At 39.6% G+C, this 12,229-nt stretch overlaps 1 protein-coding gene across 10 annotated transcripts in view; it reads right to left on the bottom strand.

Moving 5' to 3' along the window:
* NEB (nebulin) overlaps positions 1-12,229 on the bottom strand; it is a 169,316-nt gene that overhangs the window by 63,320 nt on the left and 93,767 nt on the right. For all 10 annotated transcript variants that reach the window (XM_040441352.1, XM_040441354.1, XM_040441357.1 and 7 more), the window contains 13 exons: positions 10,568-10,675; positions 10,300-10,407; positions 9,935-10,042; positions 9,371-9,475; positions 9,176-9,280; positions 8,974-9,072; positions 8,732-8,842; positions 7,582-7,686; positions 7,363-7,467; positions 6,694-6,798; positions 5,372-5,476; positions 5,178-5,282; positions 229-333 (listed from right to left, as the gene is read on the bottom strand). In XM_040441352.1, the coding sequence (XP_040297286.1) occupies positions 229-333; positions 5,178-5,282; positions 5,372-5,476; positions 6,694-6,798; positions 7,363-7,467; positions 7,582-7,686; positions 8,732-8,842; positions 8,974-9,072; positions 9,176-9,280; positions 9,371-9,475; positions 9,935-10,042; positions 10,300-10,407; positions 10,568-10,675 (1,374 nt within the window). The remainder of the gene's footprint in view (positions 1-228; positions 334-5,177; positions 5,283-5,371; positions 5,477-6,693; positions 6,799-7,362; positions 7,468-7,581; positions 7,687-8,731; positions 8,843-8,973; positions 9,073-9,175; positions 9,281-9,370; positions 9,476-9,934; positions 10,043-10,299; positions 10,408-10,567; positions 10,676-12,229) is intronic.

The raw sequence follows: 12,229 nt of genomic DNA, 5'->3' as shown, positions 1-12,229 counted from the left end.
GAGAGCACAAAAAGGTTGTCTTGAGTTGCTCAGTTTTGCTATGGGTCCCCATAGTTACCTGCTACGTCCCCAGCTATGAAGTCTGCAGTGTCATCTCTCGTAGATATGATTATACTAAGTGTTCATTTTTGTACCAAGTCTTAAATAACGAGTAAATACAAATCAACAGTTTTGAAGCAACTGTAATGTAATAGCTCAGCCAGGTGAGATGGATGTCTCCGTACTTACTCCACTGTAGAGTTTTTTGTTTTGTCCCGCAAGAGTAAAATCGGGGGTATCCCAGGCATAGCAGCCAAAACCCTTAAGCCAGGTCAAATCTTCTTTGTACTTGAACTGCAGGCAAAAATATATATAGTTAGTATTTCTTTTCAAATCATTCAGTTCTTGTGCATGTTCTTCAGTCACAGAACAGGTAACTCACAGACGTACAGTCTTGGGCCTCATGCCATGCATGCTGCATTACACATATACAGTCATGTGAAAAAATTAGGACACCCTTTGAAAGCATGTGGTTTTTTGTAACATTTTTAATAAATGGTTATTTCATCTCCGTTTCAACAATACAGAGAGATTAAAGTAATCCAACTAAACAAAGAAAACTGAAGAAAAGTCTTTTCAAGATCTTCTGTAAATGTCATTCTACAAAAATGCCTATTCTAACTGAGGAAAAAGATAGGACACCCTCACATGTATTCCCTCTTAAATTGGCTCAGATCTCACACAGGTATATCACACCAGGTGCACATAATTAGTAGATCGTTACTCTGCATGTTGAATGAGGCTTGCCCTATTTAAACCTCAGACATTTAGTTTGGTGTGCTCCTGACTGTTGAAGTGAGAGTGAGCACCATGGTGAGAGCAAAAGAGCTGTCAGAGGACTTCAGAAAAAAGATTGTAGCAGCCTATGAGTCTGGGAAGGGATTTAAAAAGATCTCAAAAGATTTTGAAATCAGCCATTCCACTGTCCGGAAGATAGTCTACAAGTGGAGGGCTTTCAAAACAACTGCCAACATGCCCAGGACTGGTCGCCCCAGCAAGTTCACCCCAAGAGCAGACCGCAAGATGCTAAAAGAGGTATCCAAAAACCCTAAAGTGTCATCTCGAGAACTACAGCAGGCTCTGGCTACTGTTGATGTAGAAGTACATGCCTCTACAATCAGAAAGAGACTGTACAAGTTTAACTTGCATGGGAGGTGTGCAAGGAGGAAACCTTTGCTTTCCAAGAGAAACATCGAGGCCAGACTGACATTTGCCAGCGATAAAGTTGACAAAGACCAGGACTTCTGGAATAATGTTCTTTGGACAGATGAGTCCAAAATTGAATTATTTGGACACAACAGCAGAGGACATGTTTGGCGTAAACCAAACACAGCATTCCAAGAAAAGAACCTCATACCAACTGTGAAGCATGGAGGTGGAAGTGTCATGGTTTGGGGCTGCTTTGCTGCAGCAGGACCTGGTCAGCTCACCATCATAGAATCCACGATGAATTCTACTGTGTATCAGAAGGTGCTTGAAGAACATGTGAGACCATCAGTTAGAAAATTAAAGCTGAAGCGGAACTGGACCATGCAACATAACAATGACCCAAAACATACTAGTAAATCAACCAAAGATTGGCTGAAAAAGAAGAAATGGAGAGTCCTGGAATGGCCAAGTCAAAGTCCAGATTTGAATCCCATTGAGATGCTGTGGGGTGACTTGAAAAGGGCTGTACGTGCAAGAAACCCCTCAAACATCTCACAGCTGAAAAAGTTCTGCATTGAGGAGTGGGGTAAAATTTCCTCAGACCGATGTCGAAGACTGGTAGATGGCTACAAGAACCGTCTCACTGCAGTTATTTCAGCCAAAGGAGGTAACACTCGCTATTAGGGGCAAGGGTGTCCTATCTTTTTCCTCAGTTAGAATAGGCATTTTTGTAGAATGACATTTACAGAAGATCTTGAAAAGACTTTTCTTCAGTTTTCTTTGTTTAGTCGGATTACTTTAATCTCTCTGTATTGTTGAAACGGAGATGAAATAACCATTTATTAAAAATGTTACAAAAAACCACATGCTTTCAAAGGGTGTCCTAATTTTTTCACATGACTGTATTCATAACATGGTGCCTATAGGTCATTCATATGTCAAGGTCCTTTTACATGGACTGATCATCAGGCCAATTATCAGGGACGAGCATTTGTAGAAACATTCATTCCCGATAATCAGCCTGTGTAAAACGTGCCCGGGAGATCACCCTATGAATGCGCAAGCCCTCGTTTATCAGGTGATCGTGTCGTGCCGCCGGCACAAAAAATCAGTGTTCCTGCGCAGCAGCTCATACTATCTAAAGAGCGGTCTGCTGCCCAAGAACAAAGATTTTCTATGGGGAAAAGCGATCACTGTATCGATCGCTCTATACATCAGAGGTGATTGCTGCCGATCAGGCAATTATCGGGAATGTCTGGTTCATTCCCGATAATTGCCTGACACATCTCATCCATGTGAAAGGAACCCTTTATATTCTCATTTGAATTTCCCTCAGAAATCACAGCTCAGCGGGGTTTCGGAAGCTGGATCTGCATCAATCAAGTGATCAATCTGAAACAGGGTTTCCTCACGAGATCTAGTGATACGCCAATTACATTATATGATGTACTGTACATCCATTCATAGTTTGTTTTGTGCATCTGATAAAACGAATTGACTAGATGTAAAGATGGACCGTGCTGTATTATATCATTGTGCCTTTTTATGTCTTGTTTTTATATTCTTTTAATAGCATTGTTTACAATGTCTTGTTAATCACCCAGTTCAGGTAAGATCCAATCAACCAAACAGCTCTTCACAATGTAATTTTCTCTATTTTAATTAGCTTTAGTTGTGAAGAGCTTTCAGCCTGGAGACAAACACAAATGAAATCAGTTCCATGGACCGACTATTAGTATGTGCTTTATTATTGTATTCTGTATATCCCAAACTTTTAAAGCTTTGCTAACTCATTGTCGATGGATGCAATGTGCTTGGAATGTACTCTCTAAGTACGTCAGATTCATGGATGTGAAGGGAAATCCTCGTCTGAGCCAGCCTCATGTTGGATGGTGCCAAAATAATGCCAAATAATGGCAGTCATAAAGTGTATTAATAACACTGCCATAAAGTGTCCTCAGATAACACTGACAGACAGTTAATTAGCCCTACTAAATCAATGAACTACAGGAAGACGCTGCATTGAATTGGACACTAAAGGGGGCATTTACTAAGACCAGCGTATTACACGCCAGTCTTAACCATTCCTCCTTTGGCGTCAGATGTACCACAATTATTATGAGACACATGCGTCTTCATAATTGTGGTGCATCTCTGCAGGTCCGTGCGCAAAAACGGAAATCTTAACCATCAAGAGAGCTGGTGTAGATTTCCGCTATAATCTATGGACATTACCCTGCATGGATTATAACAAATCTGCCACCACATGCTCCCTGCGCGGCTCCACTCACTTTTTGGAAAAGTGGTAAGTGAGGCTTCAACCCTTTCCCCCAAGAGTTGAAAATTTTGCAGAAGTATGGCATGCGCCAAACTTTGTGTTTTTTTTTTCCGTGCCAGTTTTCTGGTGTATAGGGGGTAATATATGTCCCCATAGATGTGTAGACCATGAGTCCAAATTTTCAGCAGGCAGGACTAACACAAGTAGGCAGGGTCCGATTTTTAACAGGCTCCCTACTTGGCAGACATATATGTATTCGCATGGAGTGTCTGCAGTGTAGAGCATTGTGGAAAATGATTCCACCGTTAAAGGTTATGGACACCTTTTGGGCAATTTTCTTATTGCATTTTAATCATTTTTCAATAGAAAGTTATTAAAAGTTTTCTGCAGTTTTTGAGATACAGGGGTTAGAAATCACTCTGTTTACAGACTATTGCTTACATCAGCTGACGGCTCATGTGAAGCCTTATCTCTGATCTCCTCACCTCATGAACACTCATCTAAAGGGTTTTTCTGGGATTTTAATACTGATGACCTATCCACAGGATAAGTCATCAATATCAGATCGGTGGGGGTCCGACACCCGGCACCCCCGCTGATCAGCTGGTTGAAGAGAAGGCCGTGCTCTGTGCGAGTGCTGCCTTCCCTTCATTGTTTACCTGCTCCCCGTCAACATCGCAGCGGTGAGAAGGTGTAATTACAGTCCATCCCATTCATTTCAAAGGGACGGCTACGCTTGAATAGAAAGAAGCCGTCCAATTGAATAGAATGCGATGGATTGTAATTACACCCGCTCACCGATGCAATGTCGACGGCGAGCAGGTAGACAATGAAGGGAAGGCAGCTCTCGCAGGGAGCACGGCCTTCTCTTCAACCAGCTGATCAGCGTGGGTGCCAGGTATCGGGTGTCGGACCCCCGCCGATTTGATATTGATGACCTATTCTGGGGATAGGTCATCGATATTAAAATACCGGAAAACCCATTTAAGCTATGATATTATCAGTTTTATAAAAGTTTAGCTATAATGAGTGTTTATGAGGTCACGAAATCTGAGATAGGGCTTCACATACGCCGTCAGCTGACAGGACACAGAAGCGATAGCTTGCAGACTGATTTTTAACCGATGTATCTCAAAAACTGTTTAAAACTTTTAATATAGACCAACTGAAAAAAAGATTTTTAGCTTAAAATTAGTAAATTGTAATCAGAAAAAATGTTGCCCTGAAGGTGTCCATAGCCTCTAAGCACATAAAATATTTACAATAATCCAAATGCACTATATATAAATGTGTTATCTAAATAAAGTACGGAACTGTAATTTCCTATATACCTGTTCCAAGATCCTTCCTACCAGAACCAAGTCCAATATATAGATACAGTAAGTACAGTAAGTTTAACCATGTAGCCCTCACTTATGGCTGCCTAAATATTATATTATAATATTCTAGGTGTTTGTAGAATAATTATGGTCTCCGACTTAGGGCCTTCTAGCAGTTGTGGTTTCCCAACTGCCAAAAAGCCCTGGCTATGAGACCTCTGATACGTGGTATTGTCTACAGAAATACAACCATATTTGAAGTATCATTTTTGCAAAAATGTAAGGAATTTCTAATTGGTTACAATAAGAGAATCTCTTGGTCCCTTTGTAAAAATAATTATTACAAACAACAAGTATTAATAATGTGTAATCATGGAAATTGTTCTACTCACATCACTAACTGAGTCGGTGACGGCACGATGATGGAAGTACTCAGGACGGTCAGGGATGGATCTCCAAATGCCCAACTGACTGGCATATTTCTCTTTATATTTTACCTAAAGAGAAAACAACAAGGCAAATATAATCATCGGAGGCTATACTGTGATTTATAAAAATTTTGAACCAAACGCATGTAGATCCTTACATTACTGATGTCGTCAGTAACCTTGCGGTGGTAGACGATATCCAAGGCATCCTTTACGGTGTGGTACTTGCCTTTGGCTTGTTCAAAGGTTTCTTTATAGCGCAGCTAAAAATGAGAAAAAAATTTAATAAATATAAATATCAAGTAATTCATTTTATTAAGTACTAGGTAATGTCCCCTTGAAGCTAATAAGAAATGAAAAAATTAGATACAATAATGACTGGATTTTTTATATATTTTTTAAATGTATTAAATATATTTATTTTAGTAAATAATTGATGAAAAAAATTTGATTTGGCTTAGATTGGATGATTATTTTTTATTGGCAGACTTGACATATGCATAGTGCCACACGTAGGGCATTTAAAAAGAAAATGCTTATTATTATTTTTAAAGTAAGTGGTTTGGATAAAATTGCCACAGACAATTGTTTCCAGAGCCAACCACATTTTATAGCCAGATCTGGCAAGCTGACACGTTTTACAAGAAATTGGGTTATTTGACAGCTTGGTACAAATAGGTACAATAAATATGGCAGGTAACCAAGTCGTCGGTTCAAAATTAGATATTTTCTTACTTTAGTATTACCATGAAATGAAAGACTATGGGGGGCATTTATAATTGTAGGTGTGTTTGAGGCTATTTTTTTTAGTGTGGAGTTGCTTTGTGCATCTGCACCAAATATAGAAAGATGGTGCTAGGTTTTATTAAATTTGACACAAGAGTCACGGGGTTTCGCCACTGTCAGTGAAACTACGCCAAGGGGTTGCCTGGTGTGGAGATGCAACTTTAAAAAAAAAGTCGCACTTCATAAATTAACCATAAAAGTGTTCTAATCTGTATTCCTGACCAATTTCTCACTCCAATTTTGTGGCAAAGCTCAACTAATGTCACAAAATTTCATCAAAATGTAACTCACAACAAAGCTTACAACATTTTTATGCCACAAAACTGGCATAGCAGATTTGATAAATGTCCCCCTATATTCTTAAAAAAAGGTGATCCGTATTTTATAGGGCGGAGCCTCTGACAAAAAAAAGCCCTGAAAGGTCAAGCAGAAGACAACCCCATTGGGAGGTCACTTCAGAGCAAATCACTTGTCACTAGGGTCTGTTTTATGGGTTAAGTCACAAAAAAAACAAATAGACCTTATTGATGATCTGTCCAAAGTTTTCCATGTAATTAAAAGTGGACGTGCACAGGTTCTCTATAGAAGATGGGTGGGCAGTCTGGTGGGCCCAAGGAACCCAAGTCTTCACACTGTATAGTGAAGTACTGTATAGCATTCATATAAGAGACTATAGCTCATATGCAAGACTCACATCACTAGCATTGAGGTAGGCTTTCTTGGCTCGCAAAATGATGGGAGTATCAGCAACTGTTATATATTTGTGCTTCAGCTTTTCGTATTGAGCTTTGTATTTTTTCTGAAAAAGAAGAATGGAAATTTCAGTGAACAAAATATCTAAAGGAATAGTATTATCAGATTTACAAATATTCAAAAAGGCTATATACATATGTGTGTTAAGCATATCTAACATGCATTCATTTTTCATCCACCATCCATCAGTCTCTACTTCCTTCTAAGCTATATTCAATAGGTTAGCAAGAAGCAGGTCTCAAATGGAAAGCAGGATAACTGCAGATACAGACTACACACGGTTCATTTGTAGTCTGTTACCATGGAGACACATAGGACTGTATAGGATCTGTAAGAGATTTTTATTCAAGACTATTTATAAAATTGTTTCATCTCTTATTTTAGGTGCATTTAGGTCCATCAGTTCCATAGATGTGAACGAAACAGTGATCATGCACTATTACGCCATTTGCAAAGGAGACTCAGGGACCCCCATTTTAATGACGGCTGGAGATCCCACTGGTCAGAAATGTTCTGTTTGACCAATAATTTTTTCTTGTCTAGCTCCAGTTAATATGAATTAGGATTAGGCATGGTTCCATTAAATCATATCTCAAGCTTGAAGTCTTACCTCGCTGACGAAATCCTTGACATGCTTAGCCAGACTGAGGGCTTTGGTCTGTCCACCTGCATGGTGATGGGGTCTTTCTTTGGATGCCACCTCAACATACAGGTACTATGGGGTAAAATAAAAATAGGCATATTACAGTCATGTGACAAGTTTGCATATTTAATGCATTGTGATATTTTCAAAATCATTTTTTTTTTGTTTTGTTTCTGTTTTTTTTACCTGGCTCTGAATTTGTTGTCCTTTCTTGGCTCTGAGGAAGTCTGGAGTTTCTATAACTGATGTATAGATAGATTTTTGCTTGTTGCCAGCTGCGCGGTATACAACCTAAAGATATATAAAAAGGTCCATGTTAATTCACCAAATCTTCTAAACATAATAATAGATAAAATGAGCTACTTATGAGTCAGGTTATGATTATACGCAGGTTAAAAGTTTTCTTATGTTGACAGCCCCTTTTTCAATTGAAGCAGGTCCGACCAGTGTCTTCTCAAACAGTTCAAACATCCCAGATGTTGGACCCACACAAATCAGATACTGATGACCTATCAGTTAAAAAATCTCTTAATAATCCTTTTAGTAGAGCATATGGAAAGAGGATGTTGAGATGAGTCAACCCGTTTAAACCTTTGAGAGTGCCAAGAAGTCAATCTAATAAAACCTATATTTTATTAAAAAAAGGACAAAATTTTATTTTGGTAGTGCAAAAATATCCACATGATATATTATCTTTAACGCAAAATTCCCATCTTTCATGGTATTCATAGTATAGCCATGTGCCATAAATCTCTAATAGATGCGGGCTGCACCTCTGGCCCCCAACCCTCATTCCACTTTGTGAGGTGGTCGCATGTGGACAGTTCTTAAGCTTGGCTGTTTCTGTGACTCCCATAGAGGTGAATGGAGAGAGCCACATGACCACCTCTTCATTCACTCTCCACCTGGATGTGATGGCCAGTGGCAACCTTTCTGGGTGGGACAGAGTTTGGTGGGCACCCATTCTGGAGGTAAGTATGGGTCCCAGAGGTGGGAGTCAAATCTATCAGATATTTATGTCTAAACAGATATCTATGATGATAATATCCCTACAATTTTTGGAGTTATTACAAGATTCTGTATAAAAAAATGAAAGTACTTTAAATGAGGTCGTTTTGTAAAGCTTGCTTATATGACTGTGGAAGTACAATGATACGGTAGGTCATTTTGCCCATACACCACTCCCATACAGTGCTACTGTTCTCCTCTGGGTCCGATGGGCTACCCAGGAAGACAGGCTAGGTTACGAATGCTATCTCCACACCCCATATCGCTGTACCACTGTAAGTCCCATTGTAAGACAAGGATTACACTTTTAGTAATGTAAAGTTCTTGCCTGACTGAGATGTGTCTTCAGCTCCTGGATGGTCCTGTGTTCTGGAGTATCCAAGACCACGCTGTATTTATCCAGCATCTTCTTAGCAGGCGTGGTGTACTGATAGTGGGACTGATGAAAAAAAGGTGCAGAGAGAGGTATGTTAGGATTACAGAAGAGGAAATAACTAGGACAAGTAGACTATGTACACAAGGAGCAATAGCTAGGACAATAGACTAGACTGAGAAATAATTTTTACCTACCCAGAGTTTGCGGAGGTGACGTGATCTCACCATGTCTGGAGTGTCATACAAAAGGCAACCCAGACCTTTCAGCCATTGCAGGTCTTCCTTGTACTTATTCTAGTAGATATAATTAGACATAGTTCAGTGAGTAATGTATGGGTAATCACGCATTGACAATTTGGGGATAACTAGGACCTTCGAAGAGGAGATAATGACTTACCTCGCTAGTAATTTCTCCAACATAGCGGCAGTGAATAGTCTGGGGGGTAAATGGCATGGAGATCATATGACCTTGGAGTTTGTGGTAATCGGATTTGTACACCAGCTAAAAGACAAAATAAGGACAATTGAAGATTTCATGGCTACCAGTGGCCGCCTAGAAGAAGACTGTAGACCTTAAAGATAGATAACCGACATCACTAATAGCTTCCTGGGTGGTTTTGACTTGGCGGATTTCTGGAGTATCTGGAGTGGTGTGGATCTTATCCTTCATCTTGTGGTACAATTGTCTGTAGAGCCTCTGAAATACAAGAAAGAGAATTTGACAATGTGTTGAAAAATGGAATAGAACAGTTTTACACTTTGTTCTGCAGATAACTGAGGTTTAATTGGTTAAGTTAAAGCCTACTTTAAAATATCCTAATAGGGTATTCTGACCGTACAGTCTTCCCTGGTTCCTTACCAATTGGCTAGAGTAGACAGTGTCTATAAAGAACACTTCTCACTGTGGAGGACCTGGAGACCTTTTAATTCAATGGGAACTGTGTAATACTTAATTTATCCTGTAGGAGTGCTGCAGGGAAATTGAACATTTGGGTCCTACAGCTGATTGTTGGGAGCTCCAGCAGTGAGATACCCGGTAGTAAGCTTAATACCATGGGTTCATTGGGACAAGTGATTGTACACACAACCCCTTAAAGGTTTGATTTTCCAATAAGTTACTGAAATGTAAGACTTGTTGAAGTCTTGAATTATTTACCTCATTAACGATATTATTCACTTTCTTTACATTGACAAAGCTGACGTTGTCGGGAGGTAGAGTGTAAGACTTGGCCTTCAGGTGTTCATATACTTCTTTGTACTTCAACTGTGTTAATTCATAAGAAAAAGAAGATTAGAATCTAATAGGATCAATCTGCTTCATACCACAGTATATATAGGAGGTCAGGGTGCAGCAGATACAGAAGGTGAATATTATACACAATATCATTACCAGTATACAGTACCTATATATTATAAACTTGAGGTGTACATGAAGATGTCAGGTATGTATGTATGCTGGAACAGAGCTGGACAACAGCACAAGAGCCAAAAACCAATGTTACATAGAGCAGTATGACTTACATAACTGCCGATGGTCTGAGCTTTCTTGGCTTGTACAATTGACGGCATGTCTTTTGGAAGACTGTAACCTTTAGGCAGGGATTTGATAGTAGCATCACGATAAAGATTCTGTATAAAAAATGTATATACAAGAAGGTTATTAAATCTATCTATCTTATATCTATCTACAGTATCCATCTATCTGTCTTCCAATTATCTAAAAATACTACATTCTTATTCAGAAACCAGTATCCCGTAATACCAGTATATACTTGATAAATGCACTCACATCACTGCGTATCTTGTAGGCATTAGTGGCTCTGTCCAGTTCAACATTTTTCGTAGTTGATGTCATTTTTCCTCTAATGTTCTGCTCATAATCAGTATGATACACAACCTGCGGAACAGAAAACCTTTAGTTACACCGATACCGCATCTCACATTTCCTATATGTTGTTAAATGGTACTGACAATGTCCTGCATAGCCTAATAGCTTGATGACAACTATAAGGTCGCCCTCCAGTTTTCTGGCATACAGGAGTCAGTAAATGTTACACAATAAGAATTTTATGCCAAAATGTGCCTTTAAAAAAATAAATAAATTTCCACTGCTCTTCCTACTTGAGGGTGGGGTTAGCGGGATGGGGTTCCAATAGATTAACTATCATTTACTTTGGAAATTGTCAAAAATTCTATTGCAGTTGTACACCAGATCCTAGACTTGGCACAGTTTTGCTTTTCTAGCGCACAGACTGACAGAAGATGTACCAAATTGATTAGGAGGACTTCACCCCGTAATGAATTTTGTGCATTTACTTTAGCGCATTCACATGACTGGGAAGGTGGAGGAAACTCTCTCTGTGTCAGAACAAGCCCAGAACTGGAGGTGCTGGGACCATGAGGCAGGTTCTAGAATAGGAGCAGTACTCTGAATGAAAGTATCTAGTACTAAGTAATAGTCATTTGGGTGACAATCAGAACATTTTATTTCCCTGAACAATACCTTTAATGGTATATCTTCAGAGTAACAGTTACCAATGGGGAGACCCAGGGGACAGTATTGGGCCCTTCTCTCTTTTTAAAAGGTAAATGACTTTGTAAAGGACTTAGGGCTCATGCACACAACCATATTTTGCATCTGTGTCCATTCCACAATTTTTTGATGGATTGCACATGGACCAATCATGTCTATGGGTCCACCAAAAAAAGGGCAGCATTTGGATGTCATCTGTGTGCTGCCTGCCTCCATGTGTCTGTAGTGGTATAACTGTAGTGGTATAACTTTGGTGTGATCCCTTAACATGGGACCTAAATCCAAATTCTATGCTTCCTCCAGGGGTAGGAGTGTATGACCAGTCATTAAAAGATTCACACCAAGATAAAGCATCTCTTCTAAGCCTTCCCCCGAAAATTCTTTATTTTCTAGGAAAAAGTCCTGTGATTGTGTCATGTAACAAGGACCTACGGTATATGTTTTCATAGCATGTCATCTGGTAGCAATTAGTGTTGCCTTTACACAGGAAGTTAAAGGGGTTGTCCAGGTTCAGAGCTGAACCCGGACATATTCCTGTTTTCACCCACGCAGGCCCTCTGACATGAGCATCGGAGCATTTACAGGCTAGGGCAGTGCTAAAGCCCGCTCATTAGTGCTGGTGACGTCACCGGGCTCCCTGCTAGGTGAAAGCCTCCGCCTAGCTTTACCCATGGAGAGCCTGGTGCGTCACCGGATCTCCAGAAAAAGCCATTGCCCTGTGCGATTCAGCGCAGGGCAAGGGAGAGCATTGGAGCATGAAAAGACGACCTAAAGGAGGCCTGAACTATCACTGTAAATATGGAAACCCTCTAAAATATAACTTTTATTCTGAAATGTTAAAATATATAGTATGTATACAAAAAAATCCCCAAATAAAAAAATAATACACAGATAGATATTCACTTGTCTAGTGATCAC

The sequence above is a fragment of the Bufo bufo genome, chromosome 7 (genome assembly GCF_905171765.1).
Source record: "Bufo bufo chromosome 7, aBufBuf1.1, whole genome shotgun sequence".
In the NCBI taxonomy this organism is placed as follows: Eukaryota; Metazoa; Chordata; class Amphibia; order Anura; family Bufonidae; genus Bufo; species Bufo bufo.
Note: the sequence above shows the minus strand (reverse complement) of the source record. Positions and strands in the feature narration are given on the sequence as shown.